Consider the following 21,677-nt stretch of genomic DNA (forward strand, 5'->3'; position numbering starts at 1 on the left):
TTTAGCACCGTGTACTAAACATCCCAACTAAGCCGTGTTCTTGTAAATGACCACATAACTTAGATCGCTTTGTTTTGAACCTTGTCATGTTGACCCTTGTTCCAGGTTTCTTATTCTTGGAGTCAGAAATAAGATGTAGAATCTAATGCGTATGCCAATAATAATGTTACTAAGTTAATGTAAGTACCTAACAGAGAACCTACCTGATAGTAAGTTAGCTTAGTAATAAGTTAATTTAAATACCCTACACTTAAACCTAGGTAAATATTTTATATAATCACCAATTTTCTTTACAAAGAACTGTCCTTGGGTTCTAGGGCATAATAGAAGTACAGTGGTACCTCGGTTTTTGAACATATCTGTTGACAAATATTTCGGTTTACGAATGCTGTAAACCTGGAAGTAAATGTTTCGGTTTTCGAACTCTCCTCGGAAGTTGAACCTGCCCCACGGCTTCCGCAGAGGGCAAGATCCTGAGGCCCAGCTGTCGGCTGTGGATCCCTCGGTTTCCGAACGTTTCAGAGCTCGAACCGTCTTCCGGAATGGAGTACATTAGAAAACCGAGGGGCCACTGTAATGTAATTTGGGCAGTTGGACAGACAGTGATTCTAATCCCAGTTCTGACACTAAAACCTTGGACTAGTGTTCCTGAGCCTCAATTTTATTTCTCATAAACTGGGAACAACAATCTATTTCTCAAAGATTTCTTGTGAGTGTTAAAAAGATAAAGAAAATAAAATTTTGCAGCACAGAATCCGGCATTTTAATTTGTTTCTTGACAAATGTTACTTCCCCTTCCTCTTCTAGAGGCTTCTGCAGTCTGCTGCCTTTTCATGAGCATGACTTTCATTTATGTTCAACCAAATGCCATCTGGCTGAGTCTAGGACAATGAGAAGCTGATCGTTGTCAGCTATCTCAATGTGATTGAAATATAATGGATACAGTTTGGGGCTGAATCAGTGACTTCCACATTTTTCACATAAAATATTTGGTTTATTTGTGTGGGCAGAAATTTAGTCACAAGCTGTTTCCATGATTTAAAAAAAAAATTGAACAAGCATTTGATGCAGCTGACCAAATAAGGCAGGTTGTTTTTTGTTTTTTTAAACTTTTCTTTAGATGTTTACCAAGACTTATCTGAGATAATATGTGTTGTTTATTTTCTCTCACAATATTTATTTAGGGCCACATAAAATAATAAGGCATTTGTTGGGTCATAAATGCTTTCATGGACAAAAGGAGGCAGTTGAATATAGTTAACAGAGTACTGAAGTTAGGAGACTAGAAATTTAGCATGGCTTTGTCACAAATTAAATTACATGATCTCCATAAATCATTTTCCTTCAGTTTTTTTTCTTTTTATAAATTGTCAGAAAAGAGAAGGATTATTAAATTTCTTATATGTAAACTATCTCCAGAATAGAATTACATTAAAAAAATTTGTATTAAATAGTGATAATTTGGTTTCCTTATGTGCCCAATTTAAATACTCCCCTTTTTGCACATAATAAATACAAATTATGCCCTATACAACTTTTATGGTTTTATGGTATATTCTCCTAGTGCATGGAAAGATAAACATCTTACTAAATAAAAGATGTTTTGCTAAATAACCAGTCTTTGCTCTCAGCTTGTTTCCCCAAGAATCATTTCTCTAATTTAGCACACTAAAGTGTAGTAAAGTTCCTTAATGATCCAGCAGGGGGTGCTATCTAAGAAGACTGGCAGGAGGTGCTAGAGTGATACTATTTGTTTTGGAAGTGATCTAGGGACTTATGTCATTTCTTTACATTCATTCAAAATCTATTCTGCATCTAAAATGGATTTTAACGACTATGTAAAAACTTAAATGTCATCTAGAATTGCAACATTGTTAATGAGTTTGGCACAGTCAGCCTTGTCTCTAAATAATTTGCAAAAATGAATGTTAAGAGTAGCTATTTTAGAATACCACCCTTTTGGCTATTCTTTCTCATTCTCTTGTGGTTAAATGAACAATTTTGCTAATTTGGTGATTATAATTATAAAATAATATTTTTATATTCCATTAAGCTGTAAAGCTTCTACTAATAAAATGACTCATCAAATCCTGTGGATTGAAGGCCACAGAATATGGAACACAAACTCTTTTGAATATGACTTTATTATGCGTTGCCTCTAAAAATTGGTGGTCTTACTGAATCCTGCTGTTTCCTATAATCATAATTGGTTTAGCAGAGTGCCTACATTGCTAATCTCCCTCATTTCTATGTTGATTAACCTACACCTAATGGATTTTGTGCATACAGAGAAATGAGAAAAGCAAAAGAAATTATACTGCCAGTGAATTTAAATGAACTATACATGAGACCAAGGAGGGAGGCTTGCAGGCCCACATGATTAAAATTTGAAATTAATTCCCAACCTTCCTGAGGAGAATAGCTATAGGTTAAATGATAATGATGGCAATAATAACACATTTATACAGTGCCTTATGGCTTACACATAAATCATCTCTTTGACTCCTCACTAAGGCCCTCTGTGGGAGATGGTTAGTCCCATTTTCTGTCAAGGAAACTGAAGTTCTGAGAGGGGTTAAGATAGTAGCCCACATTCACACAGTTAACAAGTAGCAGAGCTGACGCTTAAATTTAGATACTCTGAATTTGATTCACACTATTTCTGTGCTTTTTCTACTTCATCCCCTTGTCCAAGAGCATTGCAACATAAGGAGGGTATGTGAAGAGTCGACAAAAGCACATTGCCGAACACAAAACCAGCAGGAGCAGCTTACGCTGGCAGAGAAGCTGTGGCGGTCACCCTTGGAAACAGCTGCTTGGTACCTCGCCATCCGCTCCTTCAAAGACACCACCTCCTGGAGGTCTGACACACCCTCAGTCGGGGCAGCACTGTCTTCTGCAAATGCAGGTGCAGGCCTAGTAGGGCCAATAGTCACTGAAAAGAAATGTAGCATGTTCAGATATGTGTTAGGGTTGGCAAAGAAAATAGCATCGCCTTGAGAACAGGCATTTAAAATAACTGGTCATAAAGCTGACTGCAACATTCACAATATTTTTGATGTTTCACTGTCACCCTGTTTTCTTCAAGTGTCAAGAAAAGCTACAAAATGTCTATATAGGAGCATATGCTTTTGCAAACATTAAGAGAAAATGTCCCCACTCCTATTCCTGCAGTTATTCTGATGAGAAATAGTTATTCTTTAAAAGATACATAATGTTAATTATAAACATTCCTGAATCACTATGTGTTGGATTTATACTAAATGCTTTAAGAGCATTATGTCATTTACTTCTCTAACAACCTCATAAGGTGGGTGCTATTATTTTCTAAAATTCATAGATAAGGAAACAGAGTCAAAGTTTAAAAACTTTCCTGTGACCACACAATTAACGAGTGGCAGATTAGATGGTTGAACTTCATCTTTAGCAAGTCTAAAAATTGTTCTTTCCTTCTCTCCCCACCCCTCAACTGTCAAGAAGATAGATCTAGCTAAAATGTGTTAATGTTATGAGCAATATAGACTATTTTTTTCTTTTATTCATAGAGACATTACATAAGAAAGAAATGAAAGTATTGTTGGAAAAAGCTTTGTTAGTCGCCATTTCAGATAGCCTATTTGCCCAGTAAAGCTATCTGCCCGCCAAACTAGAGGGTAGTGGAAATTACATACTTGGAAAGAGAGCAAAGGGCTGGAGTGCATGACCACAAACTCACAGTTATTGGAAACAGAAAGGCCTTAGAGATCATATAGTCTCCCTTAGTCTGACCAGCACCTTCTAGGCGTAAGGGACTATGTCTCAGGGTCCAAAAGGAGCATAAAGACCCTGCGTGTGATTCCCCAAGGTTATTCCGTTGTGTGTGCCAGAGCTGGTCTCAAAACTTGTTTTCTGTATTTAATCTGGTGTTTTTTGGTATCACTCTGCTTGATCTTTGTTTACTATTTACTCTTAAAGAATACTGTAATTCCCAAATCATTTCAATCACACCTGTGCAGGGCCACTCAGTGCATGGAAGGTGCGTGTATATTTATGTCTATTCATCACTCATCCGCCCGCCTGCTTCCACCTTAGGCCTGGCCCTTTCTGGGGCTCCTAGAGTGGAGCTCTCTCGTGCACTTCCCCGCTTCGACCGCTGTGATTAAAGAACCCGAGGTAACAACAGTTAGAGCCATGTTGTTTTCTCCCTTCCTTATGCCTCTCCCTCCTCCTCCAGCCCCATTAAACCATCTTATTTAATTGTTTGCTTTTTCTATTAGTTTCTTTAAGGTTTATGTGCACAACAGCAGTTGATAACAACGGTGACCCAGAAAAAAAATTAAAAATCATTTCTGTTTTGACTCTTTATTTGTTTTTTCATGGGGACTTCTTATCCAAATAAATGTTTTCATATATTTTAATTAAAATTGTGAATATATTTGAACACACTTTCAAAAAAGTACAAAATATAAAGGAAGGAGCTGTATTTTATAGACGCTGTGATTGTACAACACTGATATGTTCTCAACTGTCAGTGATTTTGAAGTTCATCTGGCATCCAAATCCTCATTTCCATTCAGAAGCACACTCTCCAGTTGATTCTGATATAAGAGACTCTCACAAACCACTGAAAGTTTTTAACATGCTGAAGAAAATATATTTTCACTTCCCCCTGTATATTATCTATCTGCACAGATGAGTTTAGTTTGGACTCAAATGTACTCTTCTTACTTTGTTGTGAGTAATCTCTATGTAGAATTTATTGAACATCATTTCATAAGATTTTTCCACCTTATAATATAAATTTTATTTTGTATATTATTCATAAAAGCATGTCATTCTTTTATTAATCTTAACAGAAAGTCAAAAGTTTGTATTTGATAAAATTTACATATCGTATTTACTTTCAAATATTAAATTGTTATCTTTTTTTTATCCTACTGGGAAATGTCTAAGATTAATGGTTAGAAATTTAGTTGCCTGAGTACTAGGAGATTTGGATTCCGTTGCCTTGTGGCCTTTTATTCTGACCAAAGTAAAGACACCACATTTTCATCTCTCTCTCTCACTCTCTTTTTCTATCTCTGCCTTTCTTTCTTTTTCCCATTAGTAACATCACCTACTCAGGTAGGCGCCTACTTGGAGTAGAAAACTTTTCTTGAGCCAACAAGCTGTGTCCATATTGTTTCCTGACCTCCTTCAGATTTCTTCATCTGAAACCAAATGCTTCCTGCCCAGTCTACTATGATGCAGTGCATCTCCCTGCGCCTACACTGATGCTGATGACACCTGATGTAATTTTAAGATTGTTAAGACAGCCCCATTCTGAGGGATGTGTAGGGGAGAGATAGGAACACTGTCATCTGATCTCATAATGCATTATTTCAGAGGACTTGAATGCAACTGAGATTGGAGAACAGTGTGAAATGGGTTCAGGGTATCTTCAAAGAGAAAAGAGTTGCAGAAGAACAAATAAGGATGCAACTGTGATAAAACGCCTGGAAAAATAGGAAATGATAGGACCTGTTAGTATGCAAATCAGATAGTGGAGGAACATGCTATAAGGCTAATGTGAAAAAGAGGAAGGGAAAATAAAATTTCAGATGGCCATTTCTGTTAGGAAGCATTATAAATAGTAATATTACAAAATGACTGAACTAGAAGTCCTTTGTCTCTAAAATTTAGAGGTAATTTATTGTGCAGATAAATAAATGAAAATCCAAGGAAGTTCAATGAATACTCTCAAGTCTCCACAGCTAAATGGCATAGCTGTACCTAGAGTCCATTGCAGCCTAAATAGTAAAAATTTCCTTTTACTTGACAATAAGAAAATTTCTAACCCATAGAAAATATTAATTCTTTTATAATAGAATAAATCCTATTGTGGACCAAAAAAAAAAAAAGGGAGGATTCTATAGAAAGTAACCTCACAGGGTAATCCGATCATAAGCTCTTAACTGGGTAGGTTATGGTAGGTAGTCATGCCTCAGGCATATACCTTTTTAGTAAAAGGCTCATCTTCGTCTTAAGCAAGACTTGTTTATTGTTACAGTGCAGCTAAATTAACAGATCTTTGAAATAAGTTGTAACCACCCTCAAGAAAGAGCATCATCTTGTTTACTATCCTATAATCCAATACCTGCCTTGCTTCTCTGACCTCCTTACATGTGATCTTCCTTACATTCCCTCTTAATTTCAGGTACATAAAAGAAGCTGTCAAACTGTTCATCTCTGGAACATTTGAGGTATTGCTTTTTGGTATATGTTGTCAGTTTGGCTCAAATAAAACTTCTCTATAGGTTTGTATGTTTCTTATGTCGACACTATCAAGCAGAAAGAACATGTAGAGAAGTGCTTTGAAAGATAATAAAACACTAAAAAGTCAAACTGTTATGAAAACTATTAGATAGCAAGGTCAAGAATGTCTTTTATGAGAATTCTGAAGTTCTTTGGAAAAAGATTTATATTACAATTTTTTGAAATATAAAAACATATATATGACAGATAAATTCAACTTATGTTCACTTTGTATTTTCTAAATCATGAGAGATTGTTTAACTAGAGATCTATTTTCTCCATCTCCATACATGTGCTTTTTCTTGCGCAGTTTTAAAAAACAATATAACTGCTGACTAAATCAATCAATCAATCAATCAATCAATCAATCAATCAATCAAATTTACCCAGGTTAAAAAATTCATTATGCCTTCTAGAATTTTACTTTCTATGTAGAGTCCATGTTTAAAGCATTATTATTATTTTTTAAAAATCCTCACCCAAGGATGTTTTTTCATTGATTTTAGAGAGAAAGGAAGGGTGAGGGGGGGAGGCAGAGAGAGAAACATTCATTGGTTGCCTCCTGTATGCGCCCTACAGGGGATCAAACCCACAACCTGGGTATGTGCCCTGACCAGGAATTGAACCCATGACCTTTCAGTGCTCCAAACAACTGAGCCCCATTGGGCAGGGCTCAAGCAGTTTTTAATAAGCAAAATAATACAATATAAGGCAGAATACTCTTTTTTTCTTGAACAATTATTCACATGCCCACTGTCACTCACAGAAGGGATTGCATAGTCACTCTTCCATGTATGCTTAGAGGTATTAAAATAATAGCTTTAAGAAGTCAGATATAGAAAACAACCAGAAATAGTCAGTGTAATTAATACACTCTGGAATTTTCTCCTAATTTTACAATTTCTATTATCAGTGATAGAATTCTCAGACATATGCAGAGACTTCAAAAAAGTTAATGCTACATTTATTATGAACCCTTCCTCTAACTAGCTATTCAGGAAATTACAAGTATGGAATTCCGTGGTTTATAAAAATGTTCTTACCATATTAAGAAATGACAAATTATCCTCATTTCCCACTAAACAAATAATTGTCTAAAAAATCTGAAATAACAAGTTATAAATATCCTAAGATCTTTACAGAGTAACAATTTGGAAATGAAGGTCAAGGGCTTGATACATAGTGCTAGGATCAGTGTGTTGTTCAAATGTGCTGTCAAGATAATATATGGTGATGAGAGATGATAAGACTTTGGATGGTGGGCACACAGCAGTATACAGATCTTGTAACATAGAAATCTACATCTGAAACCTATATGTTCATATTGACCATCTTCACCCCAATAAATTTAATGTTAAAAAAATCAGAAAAGTGTTTATTCAGAGGATGTCTAATGTGGCAAGGTTCACAAAGCCAAGTGGTTTGTCTTGATCTTATTTCTAAAGCAAGATTCCACCTCAGCACATTTTCTAAATGTAAATATTTCTTTTTACTTTCAAAATATGGAAGGCACTACACTGTAGTTGTGGATAAAGTTTTATGGAAAGAATGACTGTGTGACAATACATTGGTTGTTATTAGATGAAAGATATTAAACACCAGGTGCTTCAAAACTGGCCTACACAAATTATTTAAGATTTTGTGGATCACCTTATTTCTTTTCCCTTTTGCTCACCCAATATGGATATTGTGAAAGTTTATAGAATAAAGTATAAAATATTATGATCTCTTTATTTCATAAAGAGACCACTTGCTAGTGAGTTATGAAGCAGATGTTAGCTGTGTCTGATTTAAAGCAGAGATCTGGCTGAGGTGAAATCAGAAGAAGAAAAAGTTGTCAGCCCGGCCGGGCGTGGCTCAGCGGTTGAGCATCGACCTGGGATCCGGGCGATCGGGGTTCGATTCCCAGTCAGGGCACATGCCCGGGTTGTGGGCTCGATCAATGACTCTCTCATCATTGATGTTCCTATCTCTCTCTCCCTCTCCTTTCCTCTCTCTGAAATCAATAAAGATATATTAAAAAAAAAAAAAAGTTGTCAGATTAGAAAAGAAGGAAGATTATTAAAGTTTTTCAGAAGAATTAAAATACACATTGAAGGCAGTAAATAGAGTAACATATGCTCCAGAAAAGAAAATCACTAACATATTAACCATAATGTGAAAAAGATGGCAGAGAGAAAGAACAAAGGGAAAATTGAAACTATAAGATAATATCATTTTAGTGGGAGGGTAGGGAGTGGGCAGAACAAATAAGATATAATAGGAGAAAAAAATGCTGAAAATAAAATTTGGGCATAGATTAAAAATATTTACAATAATCCAGGAATAAAATTTTAAACATCAATATATCAGCAAATCCTGGTAAACCATTTCATGTTCAAGGGAAAAAGAAAAACTCTAAATTATCCAGACACATGAAGAGCTTCTGTAATAATAAAAAAAAAAATTCAGACATCCATATATCTTCTTTTTTAAAATATGTTTTTATTGAGTTTTTAGAGACAGAAGAAGGGAGGGTGGAGAAACATCGATCCGTTGCCTCCCAATGGGGGATCAAACCCACAACCTGGTTTGTGCCCTGACTAGGAATCGAACTGGCAACCTTTCAGTGCATAGTATGGTGCTCAACCAATGGGCCACCCAGCCAGGGCTATATATCTTCTTTATAACACTAAAAACTTACAGGAAGTAGAAAATTGGTTTTGGTTACTGAAATTTTAGTTTTGTAAACTAGAGTCTATATGAACCCAGTTGATACTCATGTGAGAAGGCAATAAAAGTCAGACATAGGCTATGGAGCAAAATTTAGCCAAAAAGAGAACAAAGGGCCTCAAAATAAAATACCTAAAAAAAGAAGGTAGAAGTAAAATAAAATGTAAGAGTCATGAAAATAAACACAGGTCAAACTTCACACTGAAAGACAAAGACAAATAAATCCAACTATATGCCACCTGCAAGAAACAAGCCTAAATAATTTAAAGAGAAAATATTGGGCAAAAAATTACCAGGCAAATATAAGGGAATAAAAGTCATTATAACTATATTCCTTTCAGGCAAAGTAGTATTAAAGTCAAAGAGGGCTATTCTATGGAGAGACACCATCCCACCATGAAGCTATAACTTTATAGGCCTCTGCACACTCACTAGCCCAGTACAGAAACACAAAAAGACCATTCGTAACAAGAAAAAGGAGAACTTTGTAGGAATATAGCTGGTGTGGGTGTCATTAACAATCTCCTCCCATCTCTGTCCTAGAAAATTTCAAATGTAAATGACTTGAATTATGTAATCAATAGGTTTAATTTATTTGTCATTAAATAAGTACCGATTCTCTATGATAAACCTAAAACATGTCCCCTGTGCTTTAGAGCTTTCAGTCTAGTTGGAAAGAGAGATAGGCAGTAATAACCCAAGAATTAATGGGATTACACCAGGCGAGCTGGGAGCCTACAGAGAGGACATTATCCACGGGGTGTGTCAGTGAGCAGGTGGTGGGGAAGGCACCCTGAGAAGTGGAACATCTGCACTGCAACATGAAGGAGCTGGACGTGCAAGTATGTGAAAGAGAGAAAGATGCAGAAAGGAAGTGAAACAGCAGCATTACGACCAAATCATGTTGGGAAAGGTGGGTAATGTTTTTGAGGAAAACATGAAGAGTTCCCATCACACTGCATGTTACAATGGAGTATTAGATGAACTAAAGACCTAAATGTATTTTATTTATTTTATTTTATCTTTAAATTTTTTTTTTAATATATCTTTATTGATTTCAGAGAGAGGAAAGGAGAGGGAGAGAGAGAGATAGAAACATCAATGATGAGAAAGTCTTTGATCGAGCCCACAACCCGGGCATGTGCCCTGACCGGGAATTGAACCCTGATCGCCTGGACCCTAGGTTGACGCTCAACCGCTGAGCCACGCCCAGCCGGGCTAAAGGCCTAAATGTATTTTTTAAAATGATAAAATGTCTTTAGAGAAATGTAAGTAATTTATAAAATAATTTCAGTCGGATTTTCTAAACATAAAAAAGTTAAAGTAAAAAATCTTTTAAACAATTTTGTTTAACTGAAGGAACACTGAAGAAGGTCAATTATGATAAACAGGCTAAAGTGTTAGTTTTCAGTAAAGAACTGAAAACTAGTCAGAAAAAACTGCTAGTATTATTGAAAATGGATAAATGACTCAAAAGAATGATTCACAGTAAAAAAAACAACAGCAAATATGCATAAAGTGTTTTCTGTTTGTTATACATTATCCATTTAATGCTCTCAACCACCCTATAAAATAGAGACAATTTTAATTTTTTACCTTCATTTTATAGATATGGAAACAGAGACACAGAAAGGTTATAAAACTTGCTCAAGGCCAGGTGGCTGGTGAGCTTCACAGCTGGATGGGGAAGCCAGGCTGTCTGGCTTCAGGTTCTGTGACTTTACAAGTGTCCAAAAACCTAACAACCCCAAACAATCACTTTCCCTGTAAACAGATGAAGGAAAATTCAAACAACAAAGGGACACCTTTTTCTGTTATAAACTGATTTATTTGCATATGTAATAAAAAATATAAAATACTCCCAGATAGCTAATACAGTATATAATTATGCCTCAAGAGGTCTAAAGTTTAATAGTACTGTGAACTCTTGAGCAGAAAAACAAAATTTAATGACTTTTTTCTTTGAATTTTCTAAAATTAATTCAAGAAGCCTTTGTTTAATCGGAACTAAGAGCAAGGCAGAGTGAGCTGGCGCGTCAAATGGAAGCCCAAGCTGACATCAGTACAAACACTGGCTTCAAGAGTAAGCAGGCTTCCAGTGACACGTCGATAGCCTCACTGTTATACTCTGGATGCATTATAAAGAAGTCAACTGCTTTGTGCTCACAAAATTGATTTAGAACTAAATTGAGAGAATGATGAACTGAATTTTATCAAATCTAAATCTATGATCTATAACCCAGCTCAGATTTCTGCACAGGGTATCATTCCAATGGACATATCCTAGGCTCAGAGCCACAAGCATGAATAAGTCTTCTATAATTCTTAATATTTGCATATCCCTCAGCTAATAATAAAACCCACCTTTTAAACATTAGAAATGCCGCACAAAAACTATACTATGGCATCCGTCCAGCATATGAACACAGCAAATCATACCCCACTTTTTAAACTAACCTCCCTATGGTCCTATTCTCCCCAAATGCATTGCATTATTGAGTATACACTTGTCACATTCCCCAAAATCCATCTGTTCATCTGATCACCATACTTTATACATTAACTAAAAGAGATCTCTGAAGGTAATAGAAAGGATTAGTTCTTGCTTCCTTAGTGACCTTTCCCTAACCAGCATTGTCCCAGTTAACTGGATACTGGAGGAGATCCTGCACACCCAGACGTCTTTAAGAGGAAGAAGACAAGATTCAGTGTGTGGGGGAAAAACAGTGGTTGTCCAAAGATGTTCACATTCTTATTCCCAGAATCCCGTGAATATGTCAGTGTACATGGCAAATGGGACTTTGCAGATATGATTAAGTGAAGGATATTGAGATGTGGAGAGTGTCTTGCATTACCCAGGTGGGTTCAATGTAACCCAATGGCCCTCATAAGTAAACAAGAGAGGCAGGAGAGTCAGAGGCAGAAAGGAGAAGTTATGATAGAAGCAGGAGAGAGAGGGAGAGAGGGAAAGAGGGGGTGAAGAGAGAGACAGAGGGAGAGAGACAGAGAGATGTAGATCTACACTGCTGGCTTTCAAGGAAAGGTCCATGAGTCAAAGAATGTGACATCTTCTAGAAGCTGAAAATGACAAGACAAGAAGCTGAAAATGATAAACTTCTGGAAGGACCTTAGCCCAGCCAACACCTTGATTTTGGCACATTGAAACTAATTTTGGACTTTGGGCCTCCAGAACTATAATATAATAGATTTGTGCTGCTGTTGCTACTACGGATTGTGGTAATTTATTACAGCAGCAATAGGAAATTAACACAAGCATCCACTGTACACATACCTACACCTGTCCAAGTCAGAAATCACTACACAGTAAATTCTTTTTAAAGCATGTTTTAGTTCCAGCTCCCTCAAATCTCACAGATTTATATATATAAACTACTCTGTGATGGAAACATCTTTGAGGTTATTCTTCATGTCCCAAAGAAGAAATGTCCACTTACTTATAGATAAGATTCATTTTAAATGTCCAGTTAGGCTCTAATCTCTCTGAGTATTAGAACTGCCATTTCTAGTTGTAGTAAGTTCTTGCTATACAGACTTGTTTTTTGTCTTCTGCAGCTTCTATCGTCTCATAAGAAGTGCTCCTGGTACTAGAGCAGTTATGAATGAAAAGAATTTAGTCAGAAATTAGATAATCATTAGTACATTAATATTGCTAGTTTGGGCACTTGAAAATTTAATCATATTACCATTAAATATTTTAAAATTAATTGCTCAGTTTAAAGAATTGGCCAGTTAAAAAAATCAATAATTGAAAAAAATGACTTCAATTTCTTTGAAATGGCCAAATAAATTATAACCATTAAATGCCTGTAGATGATGCATATTTTTATAGTGTAAGTCCCTTGTTAGACATTTCCTTAGTACAATCAGACTTTGAGTGCTTTATAAAATGATAGCTATCTGTTAATGAGTGTCAATTATGTGATAATCATTTTACATGTATTATCCCACTAATTCTTATAATAATCTCCTGATAGGTAGTGGTATTTCCATTTTACTAAAGAGGAAAGTAACATTCCAAAGAAAAAAATCACCTTGTAAATGGCCGAGCCTGGAATAGAATTCAGGAATTTCTGAATACTTACATAGTCACTTATGTAAGTATATTTTCATTAAAATATATTATTATAAAGTAAAATTTTAAAGGTATGACTCATCTTTTCTGCTTCATAAACATCTACACACAAAATTCTTTCTGGATATTATTTATTTCAGTTAGCTAGGGATAAGTCAAAGGGAAACTAATAAGCTGAATTTCTATAGCTCTGAGTGGCTCCTTTTTTGCCCTTAGAAACTTGAATTTAGAATTAGAAATCAAAGCCAATTTTTCAGTTATAGTTTTTTTGGTCATTATGGAGATCGAACTTGAAATAGGGTTAGGCATTAATGCAAATGAGAGGTATAGGGATGAACTTTATTATAAAGAATAGGAAAATGCAAACAAGGACCATTGCTCTCATTTTCTATTGATCTGCCCCAGGGCATGGGAGGTGGTGTCTTGCTTCCATCAAAGTGTCCTCTTGTTTAATTTGCACCCCAGGTATACATGAGAGTATTTGATAACCTTCCCTCTGAAGGCTTTAGTCATACACTCAACAAACTTCTGCCCATCGACTGTTGGCCAAGCATAGTGCTCAGGAGTGAGCATTAGTTAATCACCATTATATTCAGTCCTGCCCTACTCAAAAAGAGAAGAAAAGAAAAACACCAGAGATCCTCAATAGATATAGTATTCTAAGAAGCATGGATCTGGCCTTCTCTCTAAAAACAAAAATACAACATGTTGCATCATTTCAGCATGCTGACTTCTGGACAGAAGAGGTTCCCACATGGCTGCCCCTGCTGAGGAAGTGGGCTGGTCTGAGGAAACGCCAAATGCAGCCCTTGTCAGGTGAGAGATCTTGAGGGACTTGATGGCTCACACTCCGCTCCCTGCCCCCAAAACCACATTTATTTATATAGAAGTGAAATAAGATCAAAATGGATGAAGTCCAATCAGATTCAGTGGGGTTGAAAAGTCACTTAGATATAGCTTCACAGTGACTCAATTTCTTTTCGGGTTATCCCCACTTAGTCCAGGCAGTGAGTAGCTCTCTCAGTTATTCTCTTCCAACACTTAAAAATTATATTTCCATTTGTAATACTTTTTATTTTTTAGTGTACTTTTGAGCAAGCCTCTCTGTCTTCCCTACTTCTCTCACCTTCCACCAACATGCGCGTTCCTCCAGCACAGGCCAGGAATAAACTAATTTTGTAAACCTGTCTTACACTAGGTTCTGTGTTGGGCACTTTATCCTGCAGGAGGGAGACCCACAGGGAGATTAACCATCATATCTGGACACAGAAGCTTCTATCTCTGACACTTTTGGCTTTAAGCAAATTGTTTAACCTCTTTAGGCCTCCTTATTTTTATCTTATGTAATGGGAATGATAATAGAACCTATGATTGCCTGTGAGGACTGAAGGAGATCTCACAAAAATATAGTTGTATGTTGTACCTTGCACATAGGAAATAATAAATGACCACGTAGGTGTTATTATATACTGTAGGTATTATCATCCAGGCAATCTGAGATGATAAAAGTCTGAGAATTAGAAAAGTTGTGAAAATTTTCCAAAACTCAAAGTTAGTAAGTAGCAAGCATAGGACTTGACTCAGGTCCATCTGAATCTAAAGCCTTTTGTAAGGATGCTCCATTCCTCTTTATAAGTCAAGTATCTATCATGTTCCCTGAAACAAGAGAACACAATAAATCATAAAAGAATGGATAATTACACAATGAGAATGGGGCAAAGAAGGTGGCATAGTCCTCCTCATATGGCCACAGGGATGGAGAAAATATATAAAAGAAATTACTAACTCAAGGTACATGGCATTCAAAGAGTTGTTTTTTCTGTGTTTTTGTTTGTTTTTTACTTTTACTTATTTTTTATTTAATAATTAAGTTTAATTAATAATTTAAATTTTATTTTATTGTTTTAATTTATCTTCATTGTTGAAAGTATTACAGCTGTCCTCTTTCCCCCCATTAATCCCCTCCACTCCGCATCCACCCCCACTCAGGCCTTCCCCACACTATTGTCTGTGTCCATGGGTTATGGATATATGCATATAAGTTCCTTGGTTAATCTCTTCCCACCAACTCACCCACCCCCACCTTCCCTCTGAGATCCCTCAGTCTGTTCCATGTTTCTGTGTCTCTGGATCTATTCTGTTCATCAGTTTATTTTGGTCATTAGATTCCGCATAGGAGTGAGATCCTGTGATACTTGTCTTTCTCTGACTGGCTTATTTCACTTAGCATAAGGTTTGTTTGTGTTTCTGACACAGCAACATGGCAGTTCTCTGAAAATGTAAAATTCATGAAAATCACCCTAGCATATCATACATTAGGAGGAGATCTGCCCTTTTGTCCCCCCAAGTAGCTCCTCACATTTCTCCCTACACTATATATTTAAGGTAAAATCATGAAACCATCATCCAAGTTATTCACATTTTTCATTTCCCTATGGGGCTCTGAGCAGTGGGCTTGGCCAGCGAGTCCTGGCCTGGACCTGCCAGGTGGCGATGGCCTGGCCACTCCCGTCTCTGCTGCCCTTGTGGCCGCCTACCAGAGGCAGAGAAGGGCTCGGATTCCTCATGTTTGATCCATTCCACTGCCGCTCTAGAAGACGACACTGTGAGGGTGTGTACATGTAGACAATGGAACACTCCTCAGCCATAAGAAAAGAGGAAATACCACCGTTTGCGACAACATGGATGGATGTTGAGAGTATCATGCTGAGTGAAATACGCAAGTCAGAGAGAAAATGACAAAAATTATATGATTACACTCATGTATGGGATATGAAACAGAAAGCAACAAATGATCAAACAAGACGAAACACACATGGACACAGACAGCAGGACGGTGGTTACCAGAGGGGAAGAGGGTGGGGGGAGGTAGAAGTGAAGGGAGTCAGTCATATGATGGCCGAAGGAGAGGAAACTGCGAGATGAACACACAAGGCGATGTACAGATGATGGGTTATAATACTGTACACCTCAATCTCATATAATCCGATTAGCCAATGTCATCCAATAAATTTAATAAAATATTTTTTAAAAACTACATTTTAAGGAGCAACCCAAAATTAAGAGGTGTTATTATACTTGGTTGGTTTGAATATAGGTATTCTTTCACTTTGAGTATTGTATTTGAATTCATTGCCATCTCTTTCTTCCTAAAGTCTCTGTACTAGAAAATACCCACATTTCGTAACATTTTTACGTGATTCCACCTCTCCCTGAGTTGCTACCTCCTCGATATAACTTCTTTTTCTCACCCGTTATCTCCTACCACATTCCTTTTTTGTTCCCACTGCTTTTCCAGCCGTCCCTGCGATCCCCACCTCTCCAAACCCTCCCTCACATGGGGCTCGGTTACTGGCGGGCAGTGCCTTTGTGAGCCGAATATCATCTTCTGTTTTTTTCTAGGCTGGAACTGGAGAAATGGCAAGTAAATGTGCTCGTTCCTTCAGCCAGAGAGAAAGTCATCAAGCTCACTCTGTGACTGGCAGCAAATGGTCATGCCTCTGAAAAGCCTCACGGAAACAGACTGGTTAAAACATCCACCAGCACCTCTAAAGCCACTGGGGCCTCGGAAACACAGAAAGTGATTTTATTCTGGGGTCAAAGCAATTTGCAGATAGATGGAGATGACTCATGCATACTAGCTTAGAATCTGTCTTTCCCTAAAACGATGCACTTCTGACTTTCAGAGGCTTTTGTGTAACACTCCATAGGAAGCTGGTTCGTGTTTACTGAACTGTTTTCTTTAGTTCCAGGTATGCTCTTGGCAATTAACAGATCAAAAACAATCAGCAGTAATGTAATGAGGGTGAACCTTTCATAATTTGCAGCTTTGAAAAACATCTTCCTGGCATGCCCACTTTTACTTTGGTGGTCGGAGCGTAGGCAAGGGTAAGAGAGCTAATTACTTCCTATCATTACCTTAAATCATTTCTGTACTAGTTGCATTCTGTAATAGTCAGAGGTTTTCAGGTCTGTTTATAGGAAATCCCCTTTTCTTCACTGTCTTTCCAACTTTCACCTCCCTGTTAAGGTTAGCATCTGAAATTTATTCTGACAAAGGATATGAAAAGAAAAGCCAAGTCATCAAATTCTGACTCTCACTGACTTAGACAATTGTTACTGTGACAACTTTTCTTCTAGTAATCATTCTTTGCCTTTGAATAATAAAATGTATTTAATTGAATCTGTCTTTTGTCTTAGAGAAGTTCAGTCTCTGAATTTACAGTTTTCAATGACCTTAAGTAAGTCTTTGTTTAAAATGCCTTTCTGCCTAAGTCCACACGCAGCAGCATACAGAGAGATGTTTTTCTTTTCAACTTAGTGGCTGATAAACTTGATCAAAGAAGGAAAACCATGTTAATTCTACATATTTTCTTTTCTGAACATTATTTGGAAAAGCTAAGCAATCAAGGAGTACAGTGAAAATGCTTAAATAGTGCAACACATTGCTTGGTGAAGACCACTCCTCTGGGAGTCGAGTCCCCCTTTCAGAACGGGATGCGCTTAGAAACATTGCACCTAAAGAATTGAATGCTTTCCAGAAGTTGTGGTCTTTAATCATTTAATCTTGGGTAGAAATAAAAAACTGCTATGCTGAGCAAAAATCTGAAGAATACATGTAGGATATACGGCTTTCCTTACCACAGCTACAGGTCCTTCTAACATGAAGAAGTGCAAATGTTTGTGCTCTCACAGCTGCTTTCTGATTCCTGCCCCATAATTGTAGCACTGGGACACACTGGCTAACACTGTGCCCATTGTGAAGTCTTTTACATTTAGAACAGGAATGTTTATAAATTAAAGCTATCATAATTTTAATGCCTCAAACTTTTTGAATCAGGTCAGGTGCTGGCTTATTCCCCCTGTCACCATTAACATGCCCTAAATACCCTTTGCATACAAAAGCAGCCTGTAATTTCAAAAGAAAGAGATGATGTCAGATTCCTAATGATACCAGGAATGGTCCAAAGAGTGGAAGTAATTTAATAGTCTCCTCTGCTTCAGAAACACAGGGAGCACATAGTTAGTCAGTCTCATCATCCCTTAATCTATTTATAGTAATTTATCTTTAAAAAATTTGGCAGCAGCATTTGTTTCTTTGACTTCAGATCCAAAACCTAATCCTATAAATGCGCCTTAACGGGAAGAACTCAGTTTATGCTGCTTGTCTCACCCCTGTTTTTAAAGGGGGAATCGTCCTTGACATGTCATTCAGATTGAAACTTGCTGTTTCCCATGCGCATTAAGACAGTCACATCTATGAACAACAAATAATTCAATTAAAACTTGCAAATTAAAGTTGTCCTAGACCAATGGTATTTAAACACAAGTATAGTAGAAGGTGAGAGGAGGGATGTGGGGGAGTGAAATGTAAAGAGCAATTAAAAAGCATACAGTATATATATATATATACTGGGTGGGGCAAAAGTAGTTTTATAGTTGCAAGTACACAAAAACCAGAGTTTATTCTTGTATTATTAATTATGAATTATTGTATTATTTTCCATATGAACAACTATATACACAAGCATTGGGCTACTTTGTAAAATTCCATATGAAGCTAGGCTTTCACAGCTTTAAAATAGAATCACTTTCCTAGACTATCCCTTTTAGGCACCAAAAACCTTGGACAGATGGAGAAATCACTTCAACTTAGTGTGATCTCCCACTGTATTAGGGAACTTGGACTGCACAGTTAAGCATCTCCTCGTTTGTCTTTAAAGATTATTTTAGATACTTAACTGCAACTACAAGTTATCGACCACTAGCCAGGACTCAACATCCGTTTCCATCTCTCAAGCCTTTTAGTGGCCTGCATAGCCATAATCTATGATGATTTCAGTCAAAGAATCTCTTAGCTTCATCAGTTTGCAAAATAGCAACACATAGATGGTGAATATGGAAGGAAAGGCATCACATAGTGTCCAGAAATGCTACTTACAGGCCCTTGTGTGGGGGGTAGGAAAAATATGAAGCATTTCTAAGAATGATATGCTTGTGCTTTCCTTAACAATGAGAGGCAAAACCTTCCTTAACATTTTTACAGAACTGGTTATTAAACTTTCATTATTACCCGGAACTAAAATTCTTAGATTGCCTGCCAAGAAGCAAACTGACAGTTGAGATTAAAATGGCCAACTTCACAAGAATTTAAGATTTAACATCATGACTTATACTCAGTACATGCCCATTAAGCATTTATTGAATGAATGTGACTTGAAATAAAATTGCAGAACCCAATGCCCATCTTTTTATGGTTCCTGCTGACAGATTTTGTTACCTTCTCTCTCCTACTTCTTTTTAAAGAGTAGAAAATAAGTTCCAAATTCTGCAACAGAAGTTATTTAAACAGTACAGAGAAGTTATGTGGAACCTGCGATTAGATCTTCCAGGAGGGAGCAAAAATAAATTTCTTGCCTGTGAACCTGTGAGTCTCCCACAAAGAAATCCAGCTCATCACCAAAAATGCTCAGCAGGACACCACATGGGCAGGTGAAAATTAGAACTGCACACAAATGTTTGCTTGGAAAGTGAAACCAGTCAACTTTGGGCTTTCTGCCAGACTTAATTTCTGCCAGAAATTCTCCTGTTTCTACATATCTGCAATAAGCAATTAGAAAAGTGTTGTAGCTAAAAAAAAGTTCCAAATACATTCATGTCTCCATCACAGTTCAGCCCCAAAGAAAATAACTAGTCTCTTCAGCCCAGTGGGCCAGCTCAGGGCAGAACATTCAAACACCAACACACACACACACACTTTTCCATGGAGGACCATTTAATTGCAAGTAGTATCCTATTTGATTTGCAAGATCTAGCAAAAAGACCTCAGCGGGTTTTCTGGATGTCCCAGTGCACTCTTGAATTGGAAGCCTACCACAAAAAGCAGATGTGGCAAAAAGCTCTCAGTCCTATTCTCCAGCAGTGCAGAGCCTGAAGAAAGTTCATAAACTTCACTAGGCCTGACATTTGCCATTGCAGAAAATATCTTTAAAGGAGAAATTTAAAATGCTGATGCTTTAAAGCACTTTCTGCATTGTTCTTTATAAAACCTCAAACTTGAGTGTGGAGTTGGTATGTAGCTTAGAACAGAAACAAATACCACTCGTCTATCATGACCAGTCTCCTGAAACACACGCATGTGCGCACACACACACACACACACACACACACACACACTTCCTAACACTCTGCCATGTATAGTCTTAAGGGCTCCATCCCCAGTCTTCTGTTTTTGTCTTATCACATGCAGTCCATCAGCTCTCAGGTTCATCCATATTACAACCCAAAATATATCTCTAGTAACTATTTAATCCCTAATCTTACACTGCCAAACTTGTTACAATTCAACATGGCTTTTTTTTCTTTAACATTACCCACAAACTTGTTTCCATTCTCAAATTTTTAAGTTGTATATTAGAATAGAAAACATCTGAGCTTGTCAGGAATAATGGTAAATGTGATAAAGAGTCAATTAAAGTGAATAAAATGATTTTTGAGCATTAGGATATATGCAAAACCATAAACCTTTAGCCATATATAGGGCACCCACAAAAGTGTATACACACTTTGAATACTTATTAATTCCAATGGGTTAAATGTGAGCTATTAGAAAAAAGTGTGTATACATTTTTTGAGACAGTGTGTGTGGGGGGGGGGGGGGTGGGTGTGGCTAGATGGACAGAGCAAGTCTGGGAATGGGGAAAAACCAGCAGTTTATAGGAAAATGTTGAATTTTTTTTTTAAAAAAATGACTTGAGAGAGAGAAACATCACTTATTTATGAATTCGTTGGTTGCATCTTGTATGTGCCCTGACTGGGGATCAAACCCACAACCTTGGCACATAGGGTCGATGCCCCAACCAACTGAGCTAGCTAGCCAGGGCCTGAATTGACTTTTGTTGAGGTGAGTTTAAGCTCAAGCATGTGGGGACAAACAAAACAGGGGGTCAAGGGAAACTCTACTGCAGCTGTTACAGCTGACAAGGGAGCCCAGGCTGAGTGGCATTAGGTGTAGCATGGTTCCTTTAAGCTCTTCGACCAATCTCCGAATCCTGGAGTCAAGAGCCCTTACTACCAGATCTCCAACACTCCTAAATTACTCTTGGCCTTAGTTTTGAAATACATTTCCTAGTCCATCACAGGCCCCATCCTATCTTGTCCCAAGTTCTCCTTACTTCTGATCTTTGTTTTATTTTCAGGCTTAATAGCTGAGCTTCTTCCCTCAAACCTGAGGCACTGCACCGTTTCACTGGCTCACGATCTTTTGCTTTTCTTCAGCCATTGGATTCTTCTTTGCCTTTGCTCCTGTAGATTCCCTTGATAAACAGTCTAGTCCCCACAGCCCCACCTTTCACTAAGAGCGCCTTCCCTCTTTACTCACTGTGAGGTTAGAAATTCAGTTTTGAGCAGACATTTAGGTATTTTAAAACATGGTGCCATTTAACCATGGTACTAACAATTGAGAATATTCTGTTTTTTTAGAGAAACATAATAACTTTCTTGGATCCAAGATACAGAGAGAGAAGGCAGATAAAGGCAGAGGGCTGATGTGTTGAGGATGAGGGGCTTATGCTGAGGGTCAAGATCAGTTTTAGTTGAA

At 37.2% G+C, this 21,677-nt stretch overlaps 1 protein-coding gene across 5 annotated transcripts in view; it reads right to left on the minus strand.

Moving 5' to 3' along the window:
* The window catches only part of XIRP2 (xin actin binding repeat containing 2), a 99,624-nt gene that overhangs the window by 44,209 nt on the left and 33,738 nt on the right, over nt 1-21,677 (minus strand). For all 5 annotated transcript variants that reach the window (XM_081142119.1, XM_081142118.1, XM_081142117.1 and 2 more), the window contains exon 2: nt 2,775-2,935. In XM_081142119.1, the coding sequence (XP_080998245.1) occupies nt 2,775-2,831 (57 nt within the window). In that variant the 5' untranslated portion in view covers nt 2,832-2,935. The remainder of the gene's footprint in view (nt 1-2,774; nt 2,936-21,677) is intronic.

Source organism: Miniopterus schreibersii (genome assembly GCF_964146895.1).
Source record: "Miniopterus schreibersii genome assembly, chromosome: 7".
Taxonomy (NCBI): Eukaryota; Metazoa; Chordata; class Mammalia; order Chiroptera; family Miniopteridae; genus Miniopterus; species Miniopterus schreibersii.